The sequence below is a fragment of the Rutilus rutilus genome, assembly GCF_951802725.1.
Source record: "Rutilus rutilus genome assembly, chromosome: 7".
NCBI lineage: Eukaryota > Metazoa > Chordata > Actinopteri > Cypriniformes > Leuciscidae > Rutilus > Rutilus rutilus.
In genome coordinates, this window is record NC_140221.1 from 20,536,262 (window position 1) to 20,557,014 (window position 20,753).

General features: G+C 40.2%; 1 protein-coding gene across 1 annotated transcript in view; it reads right to left on the reverse strand.

Annotated features, from left to right (window-relative positions):
* adamts3 (ADAM metallopeptidase with thrombospondin type 1 motif, 3) overlaps window positions 1–20,753 on the reverse strand; it is a 139,440-nt gene that overhangs the window by 17,690 nt on the left and 100,997 nt on the right. Inside the window, exons 16-17 of the mRNA XM_084415226.1 lie at window positions 13,865–13,945; window positions 6,561–6,724 (exon numbers count right to left, since the gene is read on the reverse strand). Of these exons, the coding sequence (XP_084271352.1) occupies window positions 6,561–6,724; window positions 13,865–13,945 (245 nt within the window). The remainder of the gene's footprint in view (window positions 1–6,560; window positions 6,725–13,864; window positions 13,946–20,753) is intronic.

Sequence of the window (20,753 nt, forward strand, 5' to 3'; positions counted from 1 at the left end):
AATCTGCAAAAGTCGTTCACAGCCATGTTCACTCCGGTATTTCGCTCGATGGTTTTGTTTTCGCATCATACTACATGTGTTTACAGTGGAAGTTAGATGCGGCTGAGCATGCGCATAACACACGCCATAACCAAACGTTATGTGATTGGCTTACGGGAACCAATGATTTTAAACTTCAGACAAGCGCCTCCCCGCGAGAAAGAAAACGCTTTTCAATTATGCCATGCCAGACTCTGTCTACGAAGCAAAGCGAAGTAGCAGAGTTTGGTATTACCAGGCTAGTCCAGGCTGCCTAGCAGCGTGAATAAAATCGTGCTGCGCGCAAGGCAGCATGGGGAAACCCAGGCTAGTCAGGAATTGAAATGTAACACAAATCTAATCTTCTATATCAATTTCATCAGCTTAGATGACTAAAGATAATTCCAGAAGGTTCATAAATTCAGTCTCTATAAACTCAGTCTCTATTTTTACAAGACTTTCCTCATTTAATTGTATTCAATAATCAGTGACACACTCAGTGCCATCACATCTTACTGCAGTAGCACTGTTTTCTCTCTGCATTTAGTAAAATGAGATATTCTCTTGGTGAGTGCCGTGATGCCACGCCAATCTCGGGACTCGGCCGCGAAGCCAGTGCTGAAGCGGTCTCATATGGAGCAGCACGAGTGGAGTTACCGCTGCTGCTGCCATATGCCCCAGGAGCCTCTGAAAATATTTCAGTGGGACTGCCGTCCTGCCTTTGAACGTGTTCAAGCAGTTCAGCACCGACTGAGCTCGTTCCTCGGTGAGGTGCGCTGTCTAGGGATGTCACGATACCAAAATTCCAGTAGTCGGTACCGATACCATTACAATTTTACAGTTCTCGGTACCACTTTCGGTACCACAGCAAAATCTGTTGGAACTATTTTTCCTATTTTATTTGAAAAAAATATTAAATTCAATTCAATTACTATTATTTATGATGGTAATCATAAGTAAATAATACATATAAGGATTGAAGGCTACATGCTGTTTAAATGTAAATATTGCTTATAAAAAAATCAAGTGAAAAATAAGCAACCTTTTATGCACACATTATTATTATTAGTAGTAGTAGTATTTTTAATACATGGAGACGTAGCTAAATCTACTGTACAGTAGCCTAATTTATTTATTTATGTCCATTTTTTTCTACAACCTATCGTCAACCGAACTTTTATTTTGATGGGTTTGCTGTGAAGACCTTTGAGTTTCTGTGTGTGTATGATATGACGATAGTTTTTCTCAAATGAAACGGTAAAATGCTCATGAAGTGACTCTCAGAGCGGCTCTGGAGATGAATTTCATCATGTCATCATATCGTGAGGCAGCAGAGACTGAAAACAGCGCGAGCGTCACTCATGCTTCAGTGTGTGTGTGTGTGTGTGTGTGTGTGAGGTAAATGAAACCGCGCGTCTGTGCCATTCATTTACACAGAGACCAGCAGCACATGCAGGGTTAATATTTAAATAGTCTTTTTGCGGTTTAATATACACAGACACTATATATATATCGTGGTATATATATCGGCTACAGTGCTCCTAGTAAAAAAGTTAGTCTGGAGCCCCGCGCTTAGATAAACACGGAAGCGACTGAAAGCAGCTGCCTCTTAGTGGGTACCGAATATACCCGGTACTCGGTACTACAGAAATTCTGGTATCGTCACATTTCTGTGTGTACCGAATTACCGGTACTTTGCCGTCCTTTGCCAATAGGACTGCGATCTCCGCCCACAAGACATGGGCATCAGCTGCTCTCACTGTAGTGGAGTTGATGGCCCGAAACTTGGGGGGACGCCGGGCAAACTGAATCGCATAGCTGAGCCTGATGGTCCGAATGAGCCAGTGAGACGGCACGTCACATGTTTGAGGACAGCTGGGCTCAAATATCACCGAGCTAAGAACCACTCTCAGTGACAGAGAGAGAGAGAGAGAGAGAGAGAGAGAGAGAGAGAGAGAGAGAGAGAGAGACCACTTCTCTAATTCTACCTGAAAAGCTGTTTGTATGGAGGTCTCAGCAGGATGACTCTATTTAAGGAAAATAAGGCCTGCCATATTCACACCAGAGAGTTCTAGTGTTATGTAAAACACAGCTAAGCTCAGATATGCACAACACAGAGCTAAGAAGTGAAGGGCCTAAAAACAACTCTCTGATATAAAGAGAGAGGGGCCAATTCCTGATGCAAAGATAACTCTATTTGCATGGAACTTTGGAGGATGGAGGCCTCATCATGACAACTCACAGATGAGAGGGAGCCTACCACACCCATATCTCTCTCTTTTTATTTCTTTATTTTTTTTATGTGACCACAGGCGATGCACTCGGCATAACGACCCTAAATTAAGTTGAGTACTGAAGTCTATATCTGGGGCAGCCTGGTCGTTTGAGGGAGGCTTTACACTGGAAGCCGGTCACCTTAACACGTCCTGCCTGCTGGAACTAAAGAGGCTCAAAACCCTGTGAAGGCCTGCTATGACTCAACCAGAGGTGAAGTACTCTGCATAATGACCCTTTCAAACAAGGAGAGTATTTAGGCTTACCCGGTGACTATCTGTGAAACGGAGCACTCTGTAAAAACACCCTTAACCCTTTCACACGTAAGTTTAAAATATTCTGGCTGACCCGTCAGCATGAGTTTTTCAAGGGGACTGTTATTTAGAACGTGTCACTTTATGGTTTCCATGGTGACGTGTCATTGCTTGTCACATGACACACCGCAGCAACAACAGCGCTGAATGAAGGATTATCTGCTTTTATGTCATTTTTCCTTTTTTATTAAAAATATTCACTAATTTGTTAGCTATGACATGAAATATCTGATATTCCGATTGTCAAATATATGCAAGTGGAAGTGTTTTGTTGTTTAAACACCTTTATAGCGATCGCATTAGTTGAACTGCATGCGCGATGGGCGCCGCCATGTTAGTTTGTGCCGCAGTTCAGAGAATCGGATCTGTTGGATTTACAACACGTGAATTCATTTCGTGCACATTTGAATATAGCAGTTGATCACGTGATGCACTGACCGTTTTAATCACACCGGTGTGATCGTATGCTCCAGGGACCAGCCTAGACTGATCACACCGGTGTGATAGTACGTGCAAAAGGGTTAAACCGAGGGGTGTACTATCTACGTTTCTTGAAAACAACATCATGAAAGCTCCTGCCGAGCCTCTCCACATGATGCTGAACTCAGAGTCCTAGGGAGCTACTAACACACAGATGTTAGGAGTTTATACACTTACTAACAGCTGAGGCGCTTACTGTCTAGGAGGCCCGGGTCTTAGAGGGCCAACTACTCACAAAAGCGCAAATATTTGTATAAATATTTCTTAGGGGACTCCAGGGAGCAACATTCTCACAGAATAACTCTCTAACGAGAGGAGTAACATTAGCTCAACCTGAGCATGTTAAATGTTCAGTAAGCATGTCGTTAAGCTCTATGTGCACTCTCACCAGAGTGACCCTGACCACAGATTTTTACTCTACTCGAAGACACATAGCGCTGCCACAGGGCTATGGGGAGCGGAGGCCTCAGCAGAAAGACTCTAACAGAGGAGGAGGGCTGCCACACTCCCACCAATGTGGTCTTGCACAATGGTTTCACATGGAAGAAAAGTTTAGATATATATCCCGCTAGCCTAGAGAGTGAGGGGCTTCGAACAGCTCTCTGTTTTTAACCCTTTTAAACCGGCTGTGTCGTTGCTGACACATACCAGCAAGCTGTATCCATTTTACCGTAACTCTTCAACCGTTTGCACTATCTAAACCATTCAAATTGCCCCTGACAGTAGACAGCATGCGCTTTTCGGCAATATACGCCTTTCCGTCAGCAAATGACAGCAGCTTTCTGGCAGAGCGGGAAGGAAGGATTTGAACAGAGAGATACAAAGCATGGAAGGTTAGAGTGTTTTGGATTGCATAAAATAATAAAAGAGATTAACAAATACATGGCGAATGAAGTGGTAGACAGCAGAAAAGGGGATTGGGATGATTTTTGATGAAACTTGGGAGGCGGATGGCCGTTACTCTTTCATGCATCTTTGCATGTGGTGTGTACATGTGTATGTGTGGTGTGCCTATGTATATGCATGCAGTTGTATATGTGTGCGTGTATGAACATTTTTTTTCCTAAATGAAAACTGTGCAATCCAGTGTCACAAAAAAGACTTGTATATATGTATTATAGGTAATTTTTCAACTTATAAAGTATTAGTGTCTTTTTCTGTTTTTTCTAAAGAGGAATCAGTAAATGTATTTTTCGTTGTTTTTTTGTTGTTGTCTATTTAAATTCTATTTACAAACTCACCACACACAGTAATGACCAATAACTGTAATTTGTTGAAAGCCTATTTTTTTCCTGAAAAAGATGACACCATGCACATGAAGATAGCACATTGTTTTAGAATTGTACAGTAAAAAAAACTAAATATGTGAAAAACACCTATTTTAGCTTCAGGTTCTAAAGGGCTAAGAGAGAGAGTGACCTCTTCTCAACTCTACTTGCAAAAAGACAAAGCTGTTTGCATGAAGCTCTAACGGACGGAGGCCTCAGCATGATGACTCTCGCATGAGAGGAAACCTACAACAACATTATGGGACTAATAAACTCATAATCACTCTGTCAACGCTCTAGAGAGCAGAGGCCTCCGAAGAAAACTCTCTGTGATGATAGGAAGCCTAGCCACAACCCTAGACCCACAGGGAAGCTTAGCCTACTACCTGTGCTACTTTAATATCCCCTTAAACTGAAAAATGTTTATTTTATTTTATTTTTATCTCTGGTAATGAAAGATTTTTAAATGGAATTTAAAACGAAGGCCGAATACTAGATGGCAGGGCTGGAGCTCTCAGTGTCAATGTCTCCCCCATTTGAAAGATAGCTCGCAAATGTCTCTTCAGTGGGGGGCATCGACACGTACTCGTGCTCTCGCATTCCCTTCACATTCGCATAATTGTAATGTCAGAAACGGTGAATGCGAGAGGAGTATGCGTTCTTCCATGCCTTCTCAACCACCGGGAGCTGGTGGATTATGGCCAGTGAGAAAGCGCTCATCAAGTCTTCTATGAGCGACTTCCCCTCTGGCAGCGTATTACAGCTGTTTTACTTGTATGAGGACACCCTTTCAATGGATTTATCATCGGACGTGAAAATGCTAGCATCATAAAACATCTGTGAGTGAGCTTTTTCTTTTTTTAAACGTATTTTTCTATGCATTCAAAATAAATTTTAAACTTAACAGAGCAGTTTGTAATGAATTAAATACAATCTGAAGCTCTTGTACTGCCTGTACTATGGAGGGAGCATATGTATAAATAACAGAGTCTGCATACAGGTGTTTTGCTTGGATATGCCTCTGTAGCATCCCTCTCCACCTTGAATAGGTTTGCTTCCCCAGTGTTAACAACTCTGGTCATGACTGTAAAAGAAAATAGGAAGAGAGCCGAAGCACTCTTCCTGTGATGTATCATATCTAAGAACAGCAGCTACGACTGTCTCCATGGTAAGCTCTGTCCCTTCCACCCCGTAGGCATGGAGGACTAAGATTTTGGGCTTACTTGGGGCGCTGGGTAGTTTACGACTTTACGAGAACAGTTGCTAAAATGGCACGTTCAGCTTGCCAGCATCTGCATCTCCAACACTTGAAACAGTTCAGAGGTTGTGGCACTTTCCATAAGACCCCATTTGTCAGTTTTTCGCCATAACGTTGAAAGTGACTGACAGATGGGGAACATCTCGTAACTCTCGTTCACTGAGGGAGGGAACGGAGATGTTATGATGTCCATCCTGCCACGTGGGATGTCCAACCCTGCTGAATGGCCGGGATCCTGTCTCGGCTCCGAAGCATAAATCTCAGTGAGTGCCATCTTATATACCCATATGTATGGGGGAGTGGCTGGGCATGCAAATTCCACTCACCAATTCCATTGGCCGTTTTTCTAAAACTCAAAGATGATTGGGGCTCCCAAGTGACACCCCATTTGTCAGTCTTTCGACAAAACATCTCCATATCCCCCATCAGGGAACGAGGGTTACGACAGTAACCAAGACATTCCTAGCTTATAGGGGTACCTTTAGGGCCATGCAAGGCGCTTGACTATGCTTTAGTTTTTGATATATTGGGAGTGAGAATGGGCTGGAAAAGGAGATGCTTACATAAAAAAAAAAATATATATATATATATATATATATATATATATATATATATTGCAATTATTGGATGCCCCGATAATATATATTGTGGCCAATAAGGATTTTTTTATGGCCGATATTAAAATGATAATAAAATGGCTCATAATAAAATAATACTTTTTAAATGTTTTAAATGTACTAAATTTATATTGTCTTGTCTAAGTAATTTTTTTTTTTTAAATACAGAAACTAAAATCAATCATTTTAAATGCTACAGGTAAATTTAAGGCATCACAACATTAGAATGTACAGTATTAAAATGGATATTAATTTTGAGATTTGATAAATAATAACTGTTAATAATCATATCACATTAAGCTTCAAATTAGATTACGGAAAGTTTATTTACCAGAACAACAATTGCATCATGTAGTGGACCATCAGTGTGGAGAGTCTCGACATCATCCTCGATGAGGTAGTCCCACTCCACTCCTATTTCAATGAAGCGCCGAGATCTCGCATCTTCTCCTTTGCCATTGAGAATGTAATGTCCTGTTGCTTGGTTTTTGATAGCTGCATTCAGAGATTAATTACAACTCTTCATAAGTTCAGGGATAAGAGGTTAACAGAAGGATCTGAATCAAACTGAAAGATCTGTTAATTTAAGCTATTGCATCAGCCATCAAAACAGATGTTTTGATGTGCACGTCAGGAAAATCACCATTGCTACCAGTCATCAAATGTCACTTGTGAAAAAAGGTTTGATGCAATGAAGTCAAAATTGACCTTTGATTTCCTATATGTTTGGTGTGATAAAATTGTGTTTATTTTTGGCAGAGGAAAAAAAGGGCTGAATATCAACAAAATGTTAACTTTAAAAAGGATAATTCCCCCAAGCATGGACATTTCTTCTGTGGAATTAAAAAAGGTTTTGCTCCTCTATACAACAAAAATGAATGGTAACCAGAAGCTGTAAGTTCAGGAAAAATATAAAAAATAAAATAAACAACACAATAAAAGCTTCATACAGTAGTTCATTCTAGTTCATAAACTAGTGTGCTATATTACAAGCCATCGCAGAGATTTGTGTGAATAATAAATTTAAATAAAGGTTATTTACAAAATCTGAAAATCATGGTCACCATTCAGCTTGGAAATTACGCTTTTCCACTTGTGATTTTCACAAAAAAAATGTCACTTTTTTTTTTAAATCAGTTTTTTGTTTTGTGTGAATTATGCCTTTAAATAAAAAAAGGATATTTTCCCAGGTCATTTGATGACTGAAAAATAGACCAATCTGAATAGGTCAGAATAAATGCTAAAGGTGTTAATCATAAAACTAATCAGAGCAAGCAAGGATGGTACTGATGGGAACTCACATATTATGCATTACTTTTCACTGATATATTCAATTATCATGCAATTAAATGCTTTTTATCTTAATTACAAATCTAAGGCACCATATACATTTTTATCATTATTTTTTTGTACATTATTGTTGGTTAGTATGTATAATACATATATGTATACATGTATATCATATGTATATTACATAACTGGCTGCAGTGTATCAGTTTAGCCAATATATTTATATATATATATAGACTGGTGAACAAAAGATTTCCGGAATCTTCCCGTAACACTTCTGTTTGATGGAAATTGCTAAGATTTAGCATTTTGGCATGCAAAGGAATTTAAATATTGTAATCAGTTAAGCTAAATATATGGATAACTGAAATGTGTATCAATTAGCTATTAAGCACCCCTAAAGGAAAGTATTATTGAAACAGAAACATTACCTTTGTAAGGTTAACTGGGGCAATAAAGATAGGCATTGAACTACTTTCTGTATCATCATGGTAATTAAAATAAGGTTAATAGGTTTAATTAAAAGTTCAACTACCAAGGAGTAATATTTAAAGTCCTAGTACTTTCAAGAAGCACTTTCAAGAAGGGGAATATTCTTAGAATAAAAGCGACTTCAATTCAGTTCATTCAATTATGTGCATTACAATGTGATAATTGCTGTCTGCATTGGCTTCTCAAAATGAATAGAATGAATAAAAAGGGCCAATAAATAATTTTGTCTTTCCCTCTTTTAACTCTGTGTACAGTCTATGAGCTATGGGCTAAAGGCTATGTGAAGCCAGTACTGTTACAGTTAAAAAAAAAAGAAAAAGAAAAAGAAACCTTAATTAAGATAGGTACGGAAGCCCTGAAACGCAACGGTAAAAAAAAAAAATCCATCAAAAAAAAAACAATTCTAGTATTTCGAGATTAAAGTCGAAACATTTCGAGATTAAAGTCGAAACATTTCGAGAATAAAGTCGAAACATTTCGAGAATAAAGTCGAAACATTTCGAGAATAAAGTCGAAACACATTTCGAGAATAAAGTCGAAACATTACCACAATACAGTCTTCTGTAGAAGTTGCGTGTGTGTGCATTCATAACGGCGCGCGTCCACTGGCGCAGAGGGCGTGTTTCCAATTCTGAATTTTGTGTGTGTGTGTCTGTGTAAAGAAATGCGCTTGTGAAGTCGAACTGCCTCGGACATGGATCTACACAAAATAGTAGCTTTTTACTTTTATATGGGCTTTCAACAAAAAGAAAAATCGACAGGTGCCAATCTACCAACATGCATTACCATGGCGTTGCCTATAGACGAGCAGACTCCGCCGGAGTAGGTTCACAATCTGGTCGAAACTTTATGTGGCAGTGTTTTTGACGTGTTTTCGTGCTCGTCTTTAATAGGCAACACTATCTGGGTCAAGAACACTTAACAGTAACCGCACTGTCTCCCTCTTCACCATACGTTCTGGATACATTTTAAGTGCATCATTCTGTATCCAATCATTTGGCCGGATCCCGTGATTTTCTCAAATATAATCACCACTGGTGGTGGTTGAGGAGAGATTCCCTGAAATGATTGTAAAGCGCTTTTAAGTGCAGGCCTACAGTAGACATATGAAAGCGTTTTATAAATGCCTCATTCATGCATTCATTCGTTCATAAAGCTGGATATCTTGATCCAGTCTGAAAAGTGTTTTCGCCTGTATAGGCTAAAGTCTATTCCGGCGCAGTTTATTTTATAACGTCCTATAGCCTAATGCCATGTTGGTAGACCTGTAGATTTTCCTTTTGTTGAAAGCCAAGATAAAAGTAAAAAGCTATTATTTTGTGTAGATCCAGTTCACACACACACACACACACACACACACACACACACACACACACACACACACACGCACACGCATGAATGCCTGTGTGGCAATGTGAAATAACGGCAAGGTCACGCAACTTCTACGGAAGACTTTATTCTCTAAATATTTTAACTTTAATCTCAAAATATTTCATCTTTTCATTTTTGGGGGGGATTTTTTTTTTTTACGTTGCGGTTCAGGGCTTCCATAGATAGAGCCTCAAAGAAAACAAGAAAAACAAAAACAAAACAAAAAACACTGACATTCAAAACTAGCTTTTCAATGCTATTCAGTTCACAAAGCATAAAAATGCAATGCCTTAATGCTCACATTTTTATGGAAAACAGAACTCCTCCCCTGAGGAGGGAACGTACACGTTACATCAGTGACTGACGAATGGGAGTTTCGCGTAGAAGCCTATCACCTTCGAGTTCTCACAAAACGAGCCAATGGCAAAACAATGCCATGGGTCTGCGGAATTTGCATAGCGCAACTCCGCCCCACCGCGTGGGTATAAAAGGAGCAGCGCGGCAATCTCGCATTATGTTATGCTGAGGAGCCAAGACTGAACTCCCGGCTGTTCCAGTGGTACAATGGTTGTGGCAGGGGGACGCAAGATCTCCGTTCCCTCCTCAGGGAACGAGGGTTACATATGTAACCGAGACGTTCCCTTTCGTTCAGTCACTCCGAGTTACGTCATTGACTGACGAATGGGGGTCCCAATTCAATCACGTCACAGCGGCTGTCTTCCAGTGCCCTGCACAAGTCTGAACTCCCTGTCATGAGACTAGCACGGACAAAGGGCTAGGTTTAACGCAAGAATACCAAGGTACACTGGGTGGAATATCCCAGGTGGAATATGTAACACAGCGCCTACCCGTAGGGAGAACTTAGAATACACATATGACCCGAGAGCGGGATGCATATGGAAAACTCAGAGGTATCCAGCCCGCAGGGTGGAATGTTTCAACCTCGAGATGGCAAGAGGTCTTGCCGATGGAAATCTTGTGCTTGGTGGAGACTTACCGTGGAAATACACATGTGGGGGTTGCCGAAGCAGGGAACCATGCACATGGAAGCACCTAGCCAATCACGAGGGCTGACCGACCGGGCATGCACTCTGGTGACGGCATCGACAGTGCAGGATGAACTCAGGGTCTAAGAGAACTCATCTGAGTGAAATAGCGCATGTATCCAGTCCGTGGAGTGGAATGGCGCAGCAAATGATGACACTGAGCAGGTCCTACTTACTGGCTAGTGGAACGAGTACATGAGAGGACACTGGCTCTACCCGGAGATTATAGAATCTCGCAAAAGTGTTGGGTGTCACCCAGCCTGCAGCTCTACAGATGTCTGTTAGCGAGGTGCCATGCGCTAAAGCCTAGGAGGAACCTGGTCGACCCTGCGTCTAGTAAGCCAAGACAATGTCCACTATCCAGTGAGACGACCTTTGCTTGGAGAGAGCCTTTACCTTCAGCTTCCCACCACAACAGACAAAGAGCTGGTTTGAGGTCCTGAAACACTGCATTCTGTCTACATAAGCATGGAGGGCACGTACTGGACAGAGCAGTGCCAAGGCTGGGTCTGCCTCCTCCGAGGGCAGCACTTGCAGGTTCAACACCTGATCCCTGAAGGGAGTGGTGGGAACCTTGGGCTCGTATCCAGGCCGGGGTCTCAAGATCACATGAGAGTTGGCCGGCCAGAATTCTAGGCACACTTCGTCAACCGAAAATACCTGCAGGTCCCCTACCCTCTTGATGGAGGCCAAAGCGACCAGGAGCGCTGTCTTCATAGACAGGAACTTAAGCTCCACTGATCGCAATGGCTCAAAGGGAGCTCTCTGCAGGGCTGATAAGACCACTGTGCATCACAAGGTGGGCTTGAGTCATCTGGAGATGAAGACTCGGCTGTACTGCCTCCTTGTGCCTCTTCGGCAACATGGGGTTCGCATCCTGAACTATCTCGACGACTGGCTGATTCTAGCTCACTCTCTTTTCTCGGTATGGAAATCGACTCGTTCGCCATGTACGTGCAGCTTACGAGCACGCGCGCGCAGTCACTGCTGAATTGCCTGAGTCAATTTGAGGGCAAGAGTGCGGTTCCACTGAGGTTATTTCAGAGGCTCCTGGGGCATATGGCATCAGCAGCGGCAGCCACGCCGCTCGTAAGCTGCGCGTACATGGCGAACGAGTCGATTTCCATACCGAGAAAAGAGAGTAAGCTAGAATCAGCCAGTCGTCGAGATAGTTCAGGATGCGAACCCCGTGTTGCCGAAGAGGCACAAGGAGGCAGTACAGCCGAGTCTTCATCTCCAGATGACTCAAGCCCACTTTGTGATGCGGCGATAGACACGACGTCATCTGCCGGGTTGGCAAATTAAATGCTGGGCCCGCCACAAGACCTCATCAGGAAACCTCACAGGTTGCAATGTGGAAGAGGGGGTGTGGCCAGAGGAGAATTTGTCGGGTAGTTCCACACCGTCAGCCTCAGATCACCCTGGCCACCAGCCAAAGTATCCCCTCTCGTGGAGAGAATAGATTGGGGTGTGGAAGAGGGGACTCTACCTCTAAGGAGGTCATTGAGTCTCGATCGCAACATTGTGATGGTCATGTTCCCGCAATGAGACGCGCCAGGCAGCATTCGTGCCCATCAGCAGAATTAATCTGTCTACCGCACCCAGAAATACACGGACGAGACATCTTTAAAAAGACGCGCCGCATGCAGCTCTTTTAGAGAGGATAAAACTCAACAGCAGTGCTGAAGCACCCAGGGAGAAAACACACACTGTTGGCAGATCACTGCACAGACCAGCAGCAGGAATGAGATCTCGCTGGAACACGCCAATCACACCGCTGAAGAGTCGCTCGTCTCGTATCTAGAACTCGTAGACAGTTTGCAGTGGAGAGAAGTGAAGAAACACTCGGCTCCAAAGCAAAAACATAATGCGAGATTGCCGTGCTGCTCCTTTTATACCCACGCGGTGGGGCGGAGTTGCGCTATGCAAATTCCGCAGACCTATGGCATTGTTTTGCCATTGGCTCGTTTTGTAAGAACTCGAAGGTGATAGGCTTCTAAGCGAAACCCCCATTCGTCAGTCACTGACGTAACTCAGAGTGACTGAACGAAAGGAAACTGTTCAGTCACAATGCCAATTAGCAGGTTATGCCGGAAAGCAAATTCTACATGGGTGGCTCGGGATTTCTAATGCGTTTTTAGAGTAGCGGTTTAGTATATGACTTTCTTTCTTCAGCCGAAGAAACATTAAGTAAATAATTTGAGGAAAACATTCCAGGATCATTTATTTTTATTTAAATTAGTTAACATGTTATTTTTGCATAAATGCATCTGTTCGTGTGTGTATCCTGGACACCTCTATCCTGTGAAGGCTAAAATATTAATTGTCAGAAATAGTTGTTTTGGACTGTTTTTACAGTGTGAAGGGCGCTTGACGTAATCTTTGCACATTCCTCTGCAAAATGTTTTAATTGTTTAAGCAATGGTGTGGTTCTTGCTGCCTACATCAAGCATGATCTTCCCAACGTGCATACGTCGCATGAGAAGTTGTGGACTCATGGAAGCACATTGCAGAGCAGGACCAAGGTGAATATTTGTGTTTAAGTATATAAATTTGTATAATTTTACTATTATTTTCAGAAAATGACAGATCATTACCCTTATTTGTTGTCTAGGATCATGTGGATTACTTTGAAGCTGCCTAAATATGGATTTTGGACCATCAAAAATGGACTACAGTGAGCCCAGTTTCTCTTCAGCTGAAGAAAGAATTGTATCTACATCTTTGATGGACCGGAGTAAATAATCAAGAAATTTCAATTTGTGGGTGAACTACTCCTTTAACGCTTGTGAATTTGGCAGATGCGTTTATCCAAAGAGGCTTGCATTGCATTCAATGTTATTGCTTTCCCTGGCTGTTGCTAGTGCCATTCTCTATTGTTTGAGCTACAGGAAGGTTCATGTTTTGTTCTACAACATTAATTGAATTGCATACATTCTCAAATGCTTTAAAAAACGTTTGCTAAAAGTTGTCTGGCAAGCACACTATGGGCAGTTGTAGTACAACTTCTGCATTAAAACAACAAAATGCTTTTAAAATTCATGTTTGAGCTTCTATATTCTGTGTAACAAAACATGAAAAAATTATTATACTCGTTATCTGAAACCTGCTATTTTAAAAACCCACTGTAAATTCCAGAAGGAACCCATGGCTTGAAATTGCTCATTCCCTTTCAGGTTTTATAATGGTTCACAATGCCACAGAAAAATTGTGGTGGACAGTGATTGTCTCTAAAATCTATGAGTATAATTCTGTTTAATGCACTTCCAGGGAAATGCACATGCTGCTTTATATGAATACATTGGTCTGATGGATAAGTATTAGAGTGACATGGATCCATTAAGCACAGCTACCTGTACCACGCACAGAATACATGAGCATGCATTTGATATTTGTATTGTTTATCCTGGGAAACATGAGGACAGATTTCACTTACCAAGAATTTGAGGAGAAGCCTCATGTTCTTGTATGATCACATGTCTAGCCCCAGGAGGAATGAGAAACATCTTTAGGTAACCTTTGCAACGGTGAAAAAAAGGCAAAGGAAGAGACAGCAGAAGCAATTAGTTAGCTGAGAAGTTCTACTACGGTTTAATCTTTGCAGAGGTGGGCATCTCATCACTAAGGCATTTCTACAGTAGTACATCACTAAAGCTTTCAGATTTGAACAGTCAGACTATTCCAACTGTCCATCTAGCAGGGTCATGAGAAGCCTATAAGGGAAAAATATCAAGACGTGACAGAAGGTTCCACTTCCATTCATTTCATACATTCATCCATGTGAATGTATGACATATCCTTCAGAAGCTCAAAAAACAATGTCAGGCGAAACAAAACTGAAAACCATGAACGATTGTTACGTAAGGCTAATTAAGAAGGATGCTGAATGGCAGAGCCTTGAGTCAGTTTGCAATACATCACACAAGAACACAAAAACACTAATGTTGCCTTTTTTACGAATGCCCATTCCTCTGCAAAGCATGATACCACTCACCCATCACATTTCTAGAATCTTCTGTTTCATTCAGATATATATTCCGAGCTCCTTTCGGCAGCAAGAAGGCTCCTCTTGTTTTCCCTTCAGAATCAGAAGGATTTGTTACGTCATTTTCATGCTAAATGCCTCTAAACCAAAGCTAGACTTTGAACCAGTCTCTAGCAGCATGATGCCTGTCTGAGGCGCCGGTGTGATGTAACAAGTTGGCTAGGAGTCTAATCATTGCAATGAAGGATTAAGTCACTTAAGGCAGTGTCTGTTGGGAGGATTTATCATCAATTAAAGGTGCTCTAAGTGATGTCACGCGTTTTTTAGGCCAAAACATTTTTTGTCACATACAGCAAACATCTCCTCACTACCCGCTAGCTGCCTGTCCCCTGAACACACTGTAAAAAAACGCGGTCTCTGTAGACACCACAGGCTCCACAAACGGCAACAAAAACAAACTGGGCTCACCTGCACCACGAAACACAACAAACAGTGTTCCAGCCAATAACTGGAAAGATGTATTTGAGGGTGGGGTTTGGGGGGGTTAGTGCGCGTACACATGAAGGGGGTGTGGAGGAGAGAGAAGCATGAAGAGGGAAGTTTGAATTATGGCCGACACACGACCAAAGAGACGACGTTCCGATGAACAAATTGCAAAGAATAGGGACAAGGATAAGGAACGCACGAAGTACCGAATATACATCGGAAAAACCTTCGAAAGGTGGCGGCAGAACTCCGCCGGCAGAAGGGCTTCCAATCCGACATTCAGTTGCTCTGTTTTTGCAGAACAGGTGGGTAAATCCATTTTTCTTTCTAAATTGACGTTCATGTTCGCCAAACCAACACAAGGATGTAATTAGCTAGAACTATGCAGTCAGCATATGGTCAGCGTTAACTTTGGTGAATACAACATATGTTTCTAGAAGCTAGCGATCAATCTCTATTGTAAATGATCAAGCAAATTCACAGTAGGGCGACAGTTTGTGTGAATGATTGTTTTCACCCACTGTTTGTTATGAATTTGAATGTTCATTTATAGGCTATTGTCAACTTCGACTAAATTAGTTTACGACGCTGCCGTTGTTTATGCTCACTGGGAAATGCGAAGCTAATGTTATCTTGCTATTATTGCGTCCTTGTATGGGAGCTAACTTGTTATAGTTATAACCTCAGGTGGCGAAACTATTTTAAGATAATGTTTCTCTTTTTCTGCATTCTGTTCTGCAATATATAAAAGCATTTATCTAACTTGGCGACATTACACATTGAATGAAGTATCAGTAAAACTTAACTTTGTTTGTAGTGACTACTTTGACTTTCCTTTATGCCGGAAGGGAGGGGAGGAGGGAGGAGACGGGATGAGGAGGAGGGAGGGTCGAGCTTGCCTCCGTTTTGTTTGACAACAATTCGAATGTCAACAAGAAGTTATGTCTCCCGGCATCACTTAGAGCACCTTTAATGTGGACAGGAAGACATCTGCAAGGAAAGATGGGGCTGCTGGGTAATCCTAATAGAGTTCAGATGAGGTTAGAGTGCAGGCCTAAAAGGAGCAGGAATAAAATAGGGTTGAGGAGAGATTAAAGAAAATGGACATAAATAATGGTTGGTGTGTTATGATGGTGGGGGAGGGATGCTGTACCGTACAGTATGTATGAGTGGGGGTGAGAGAGAGCATATTCATATTAAGTGGCAAGATCAAAAACTACTAATAGTGTATTTGAGCAAGCCAACACCACAAGCATCGAGGCGAGGCAATGGTAATAAAGAACCAGCTGCGATGGGCAGGTCATGTAGTCCGTTTGGAGGACTCTAGGATTCCCAAGCAGATCATGTACTCGGAGCTGGAGGCTGGCAAGCGCACACGGGGAGGTCAGATGAAACAATACAAGGACACTCTACATCACAGCCTTAAACAGTGTTTCATCAAAGCCAACAACTGGGAGCAACAAGCTCGGGACAGGAAATTATGGAGGAGCACTATCCATCGTGGTGTTAAAATATTTGAAGAGCAACGGAGAAACAAAAGAGAAGAAAAGAGGGCAGCTCGTAAAGCTAGGCAAAGCGCTGCTGTCTTGACACCTGCTGTAGCTGATCCGAGCAACAACTGCCCTCACTGCCACAAGATATGCCGATCTCAGATTGGACTTGTCAATCATCTGAGAATACACAACTAATGCAAGCAGACATCATACTCAACTAACGAGGGATTGCAAACGTCGAAACAACGATAGTAATCTTAGATTCACTTGATTTCATGATCTCCATATTATATTTATCCTATTTTGAAATTAGAAATATGGACATTTTTATTAAGCTCTTCAAGACCTTTATTTAAAGAGACAGTTCACCCAAAATAAAAATAATGTCATCATTCACTGTCGTTCCAAATCTTTATATAACACAAAATATGATATTTTCAAGAATGTTGGGGTCCAAACAACTCACTGCCCACTGACTTACAAAACAAACAAACAAACAAACAAAAAACAATTTTTCAAAATATCTTCTTTTTTTGTTCTACAGAAAAAGAAACACAAGCATACAAGTTTGGAATGACATGAGGGAAAATGATTTAAATTTTGGGGTGAACTATGCCTCTAATGTAAGAGTAGTCTTCAATGGACATTTAAGTCAAGCTGAGTTTGCACAACAAAACAATTTTATGCCAATCTTTTAAGGAAGATTCTGAGTTAAATTAATCTCAAGCTTATCTGTGACATGCTGTCTATCACTAAAGAAAATCATTTTAATCTGTGCACCATTTTGAAAAACACAAAGGAAAAACACTTGAACAGTAATGTAGTACCTATAATGGAAACACCACAACTTTTAAATTATGCAGTCACAGTACATACGTCAGCATGACACTCAGTCATCATCATCATCATCTTTATTTATTTGAGCATCTGAGTTCCACAAGGTTCTACACAATAGGCAGAACAAAAGAAAGATACATACGCAAATTAATAAGTAAGTAAATAAAAAAGGAAAAAAAAAAGATAAAAAAAGAAGAAAATAAAATAAAAAATGTGGATATGATGCTCAAAGGTGTCATAGAATTGCTTGCCAATGTTTTTGTGTTTCAAAAGCTGGCAAACCCAAGTTAAAATGGTCAAATGTAAAATTTCACGTGATATCTGCTCAGGACTATCAGCAGAGGATGTATTTGTCCACAAAATGCTGTTTAAATGGAACAAACGTCACTCAGGAATTATGTTGATAATGTAGAACAAAAGTTTTACACCTTAAGAGGATGATTTTAACAGATTTTCTGAGTAATTCCAGTGCTTCAAGAAAAGTATGACCTTCACATTTCCGTTTCTAAACTATTCGATAAATTTGCCCCATGGGCATCCATTGTAAGTGCATTACTTTAAACAGGTTTTTCTTTGGGTTTTATAAACAAAGCCATAGGATTTGTTTTCATTGAAGTTATTTTCTGTGGTAATCGACAGCATTATTCAGATGCAGTTGATAGAGTTTACTTTATATCATCCTCGGAACATTCATTTAAAGCTACTAGCTACAGTCAATGCAGAGGACAGCAGTACAGCAGGAAAGAGAAGTGTAGGATTAGACAATATAAGATACTTGCAGGTTGTGTTTTCCAAAACAGGAATTTCTTTTTGGGATCTCTTGCTTAACTTTTTTCCTGTTAAAAAAAGTAATCAGTTGAAAATAAAACAAGATGGAGTTAGATGGAGAAAGGTAAAAAATGCTGATTTAGTTCATGCAGACAATGTGTCAAAATTAGTAATGATAATAATTAAGTACAATATAAGGAATTTGTGATATTAAGTGTCACAAATTGTGTACAATCACCCATATGACACATATTTTATGAAAACATCATGCTGTAAAAATCATGCAAATTCTGGATAGAACCAGAATAAAACATTAGTTCATTGACACAAGTAAATACAGCACTTGTGACACCATGCTAATTAAAGTTAAGGAATTGCACAATCTGCATTCATAACGAAAACTGAGGCACATCTGAAAGAATTCATGCCAGAAACATCGCCTCAATGCCACATGCCACATCTTTCAGATGCAACAAAGGCAACATAAACATACATGAATCCATTTTCTTAGACACATTTGTCCTGCCATCTGGGCAAGGACTGTGCTTCATTTTGCATTAGCATGAGTGTTTTATCGTCATTTTATAGACCTTTAGGCCAAATGCCAAAATGAAGCTTTAAAGGATCTGTTGCGATTTTATGTGTCTATGTAATAGTAAAATTAGGCAGCTTCTGAAATTACTGCAATGAAACATTGTGCCAGACCCACATGGTGCGTGCCAATGCCTGTTTCCGAAGAAGATTTATACTTATCCTAAGAATAAGATTTGCATATTTAAGCTAAAATTAATTTCAATTAAGCAATCATCACGTCATTTTTGATTCAGAGCAGCCACAGCTCTGAATTACTGTAAGTAGCAAAGTCCCGCACACTGTATTCAAATTAGCTAATGTACATGCAGTGCTTGACAGCCCTTCCCTGCCATTTTAAAGATGTCAGCCCCTTGCCCTTTGTGCATTTGAGTTCCTCTCTAATCATGAAGTTAAACAAATAGGATTAATAGAGGAAAATAGGTATTTTAATACATTCTCCATTTGGTTATTTTCTTATGTGCTATTAATTCAACTACATGTACAGCATCAGCTAATTTGAAAAGGAAAAAATAAGGATAAAATAACTTAAAGAATCTTAGGATCTAAAAATAATCTAATAATAAAAGCCACCAGTGGCCCAAAACACTGTTTTTTTTTTGTTTTTTTTTATATATAACTGGAGAGATGTTTCATATCTTCATTAACTGCTTAGTGACTGGACAGGCCACTATACAATTATTACTTTCAGCCAAGGCATCATTATCAACATACATGGAGGCTGGCTGAACAAGCAATAACATGATGATAAGCATTGTGACAATATCGTGATAGGCTTTTCAGTCACAGTTTCATACAGGTGTAAAGAACCAGCTTCAGTAGTATGAGAACTGTGCTGTAGGGATGTGCATTAAAGCTATTAGGCAGGCAGAGGTACACGTCTATTCCAAAGTTTGGAGTCGGTAAGAGTAAAACAAATATACTAATAATAATATCTTATGCTCATCAAGGCTGCATTTATTTGATCAAAAAATACAATAAAAACAGTAATATTGAGAAATATTATTACAATTTAAAATAATGGTTATTTAATATATTTTAAAATGTAATTTATTTCTGTGAAGCCAAAGAAAAATTTTCAGCAACCATCACTCCAGTCTTCAGTGACACATAATCCTTCAGAAATTATTCTGAATTTACTCTTTTGTGACAAAAATATATGTATTTACTGTAATATTTTTTATTAATGTATCCCATCCCTAATAAAGCATCAATTTCTTTAAAAAGAAAATCATATTCACCCCAAACTTTTGAAAGCTAGTACCTGTATCAGTTGCACTGACAGAAATCTAACTGATATGCAGATGTGGGCAGTCCTTAAACCAGAAGTGGAAACATACAAATTAAGCCTATTTTTAGATGTGAATCTATTCCATTTATATTTTCCACATAGCAAATGAAATTTGTTATTCTTTTTATTACAATATCTGCAAATTATAAAATCTTGAAAAAAGTAGGATAGACAACATATCAAAGTGAGTATCACAAGTGTGCCTGTAGGTTTTATTTGGTCATCTAAATGCAAGGCCAACTTATGACTCTTTGGACCCTTGCTGGGAAGGAAATTTCAAGGCTGGACTCTGGTATTTTTAATTGAATACCTCTGCACTACAGTTACTAGCCATAGTGACAATGTGTCAAAACATAATATAATTAATACTATCGCAGTGGGGGAATTATAAATTAGTTCTGGTGTGAGCCAGAACCCACTAGGCTGCACAACTGGAAAACACCATTACAAAGTAAAGTGATGTTTGCTTAAGGAAACCAATTAGATGACTACCATGTTTTCTTCCCTGTTGTTGGCTGAATGACAATGACACCCCTCCCCCCAAAACTGATGGCTTTTCTGTGATGGACTGCTCAAATAAAAGCTTCATCTGTCCATCTATTGGGATTCCCTGGGTACAAAATGTTCTGCTTTTTAATATGTTGTTCAATTCATATTGAATTCACTGCCAATGGTACTTGGCTCTATTTGTCACCAGATGATCTGAAAACCAGGATCCTCTCCTGTGTGTCTTAGGAAAATTATACACAGTTTGTATGCAAAGTAAACAGTTGAGTTGATGTGGTAATGTAAGTCCTGATGGAAGCTCTGTGAGTTCATATCATTTCAATAAATGTTGTAAATATTGTTTGACTGTGTTTACAGCTGAGCGGAG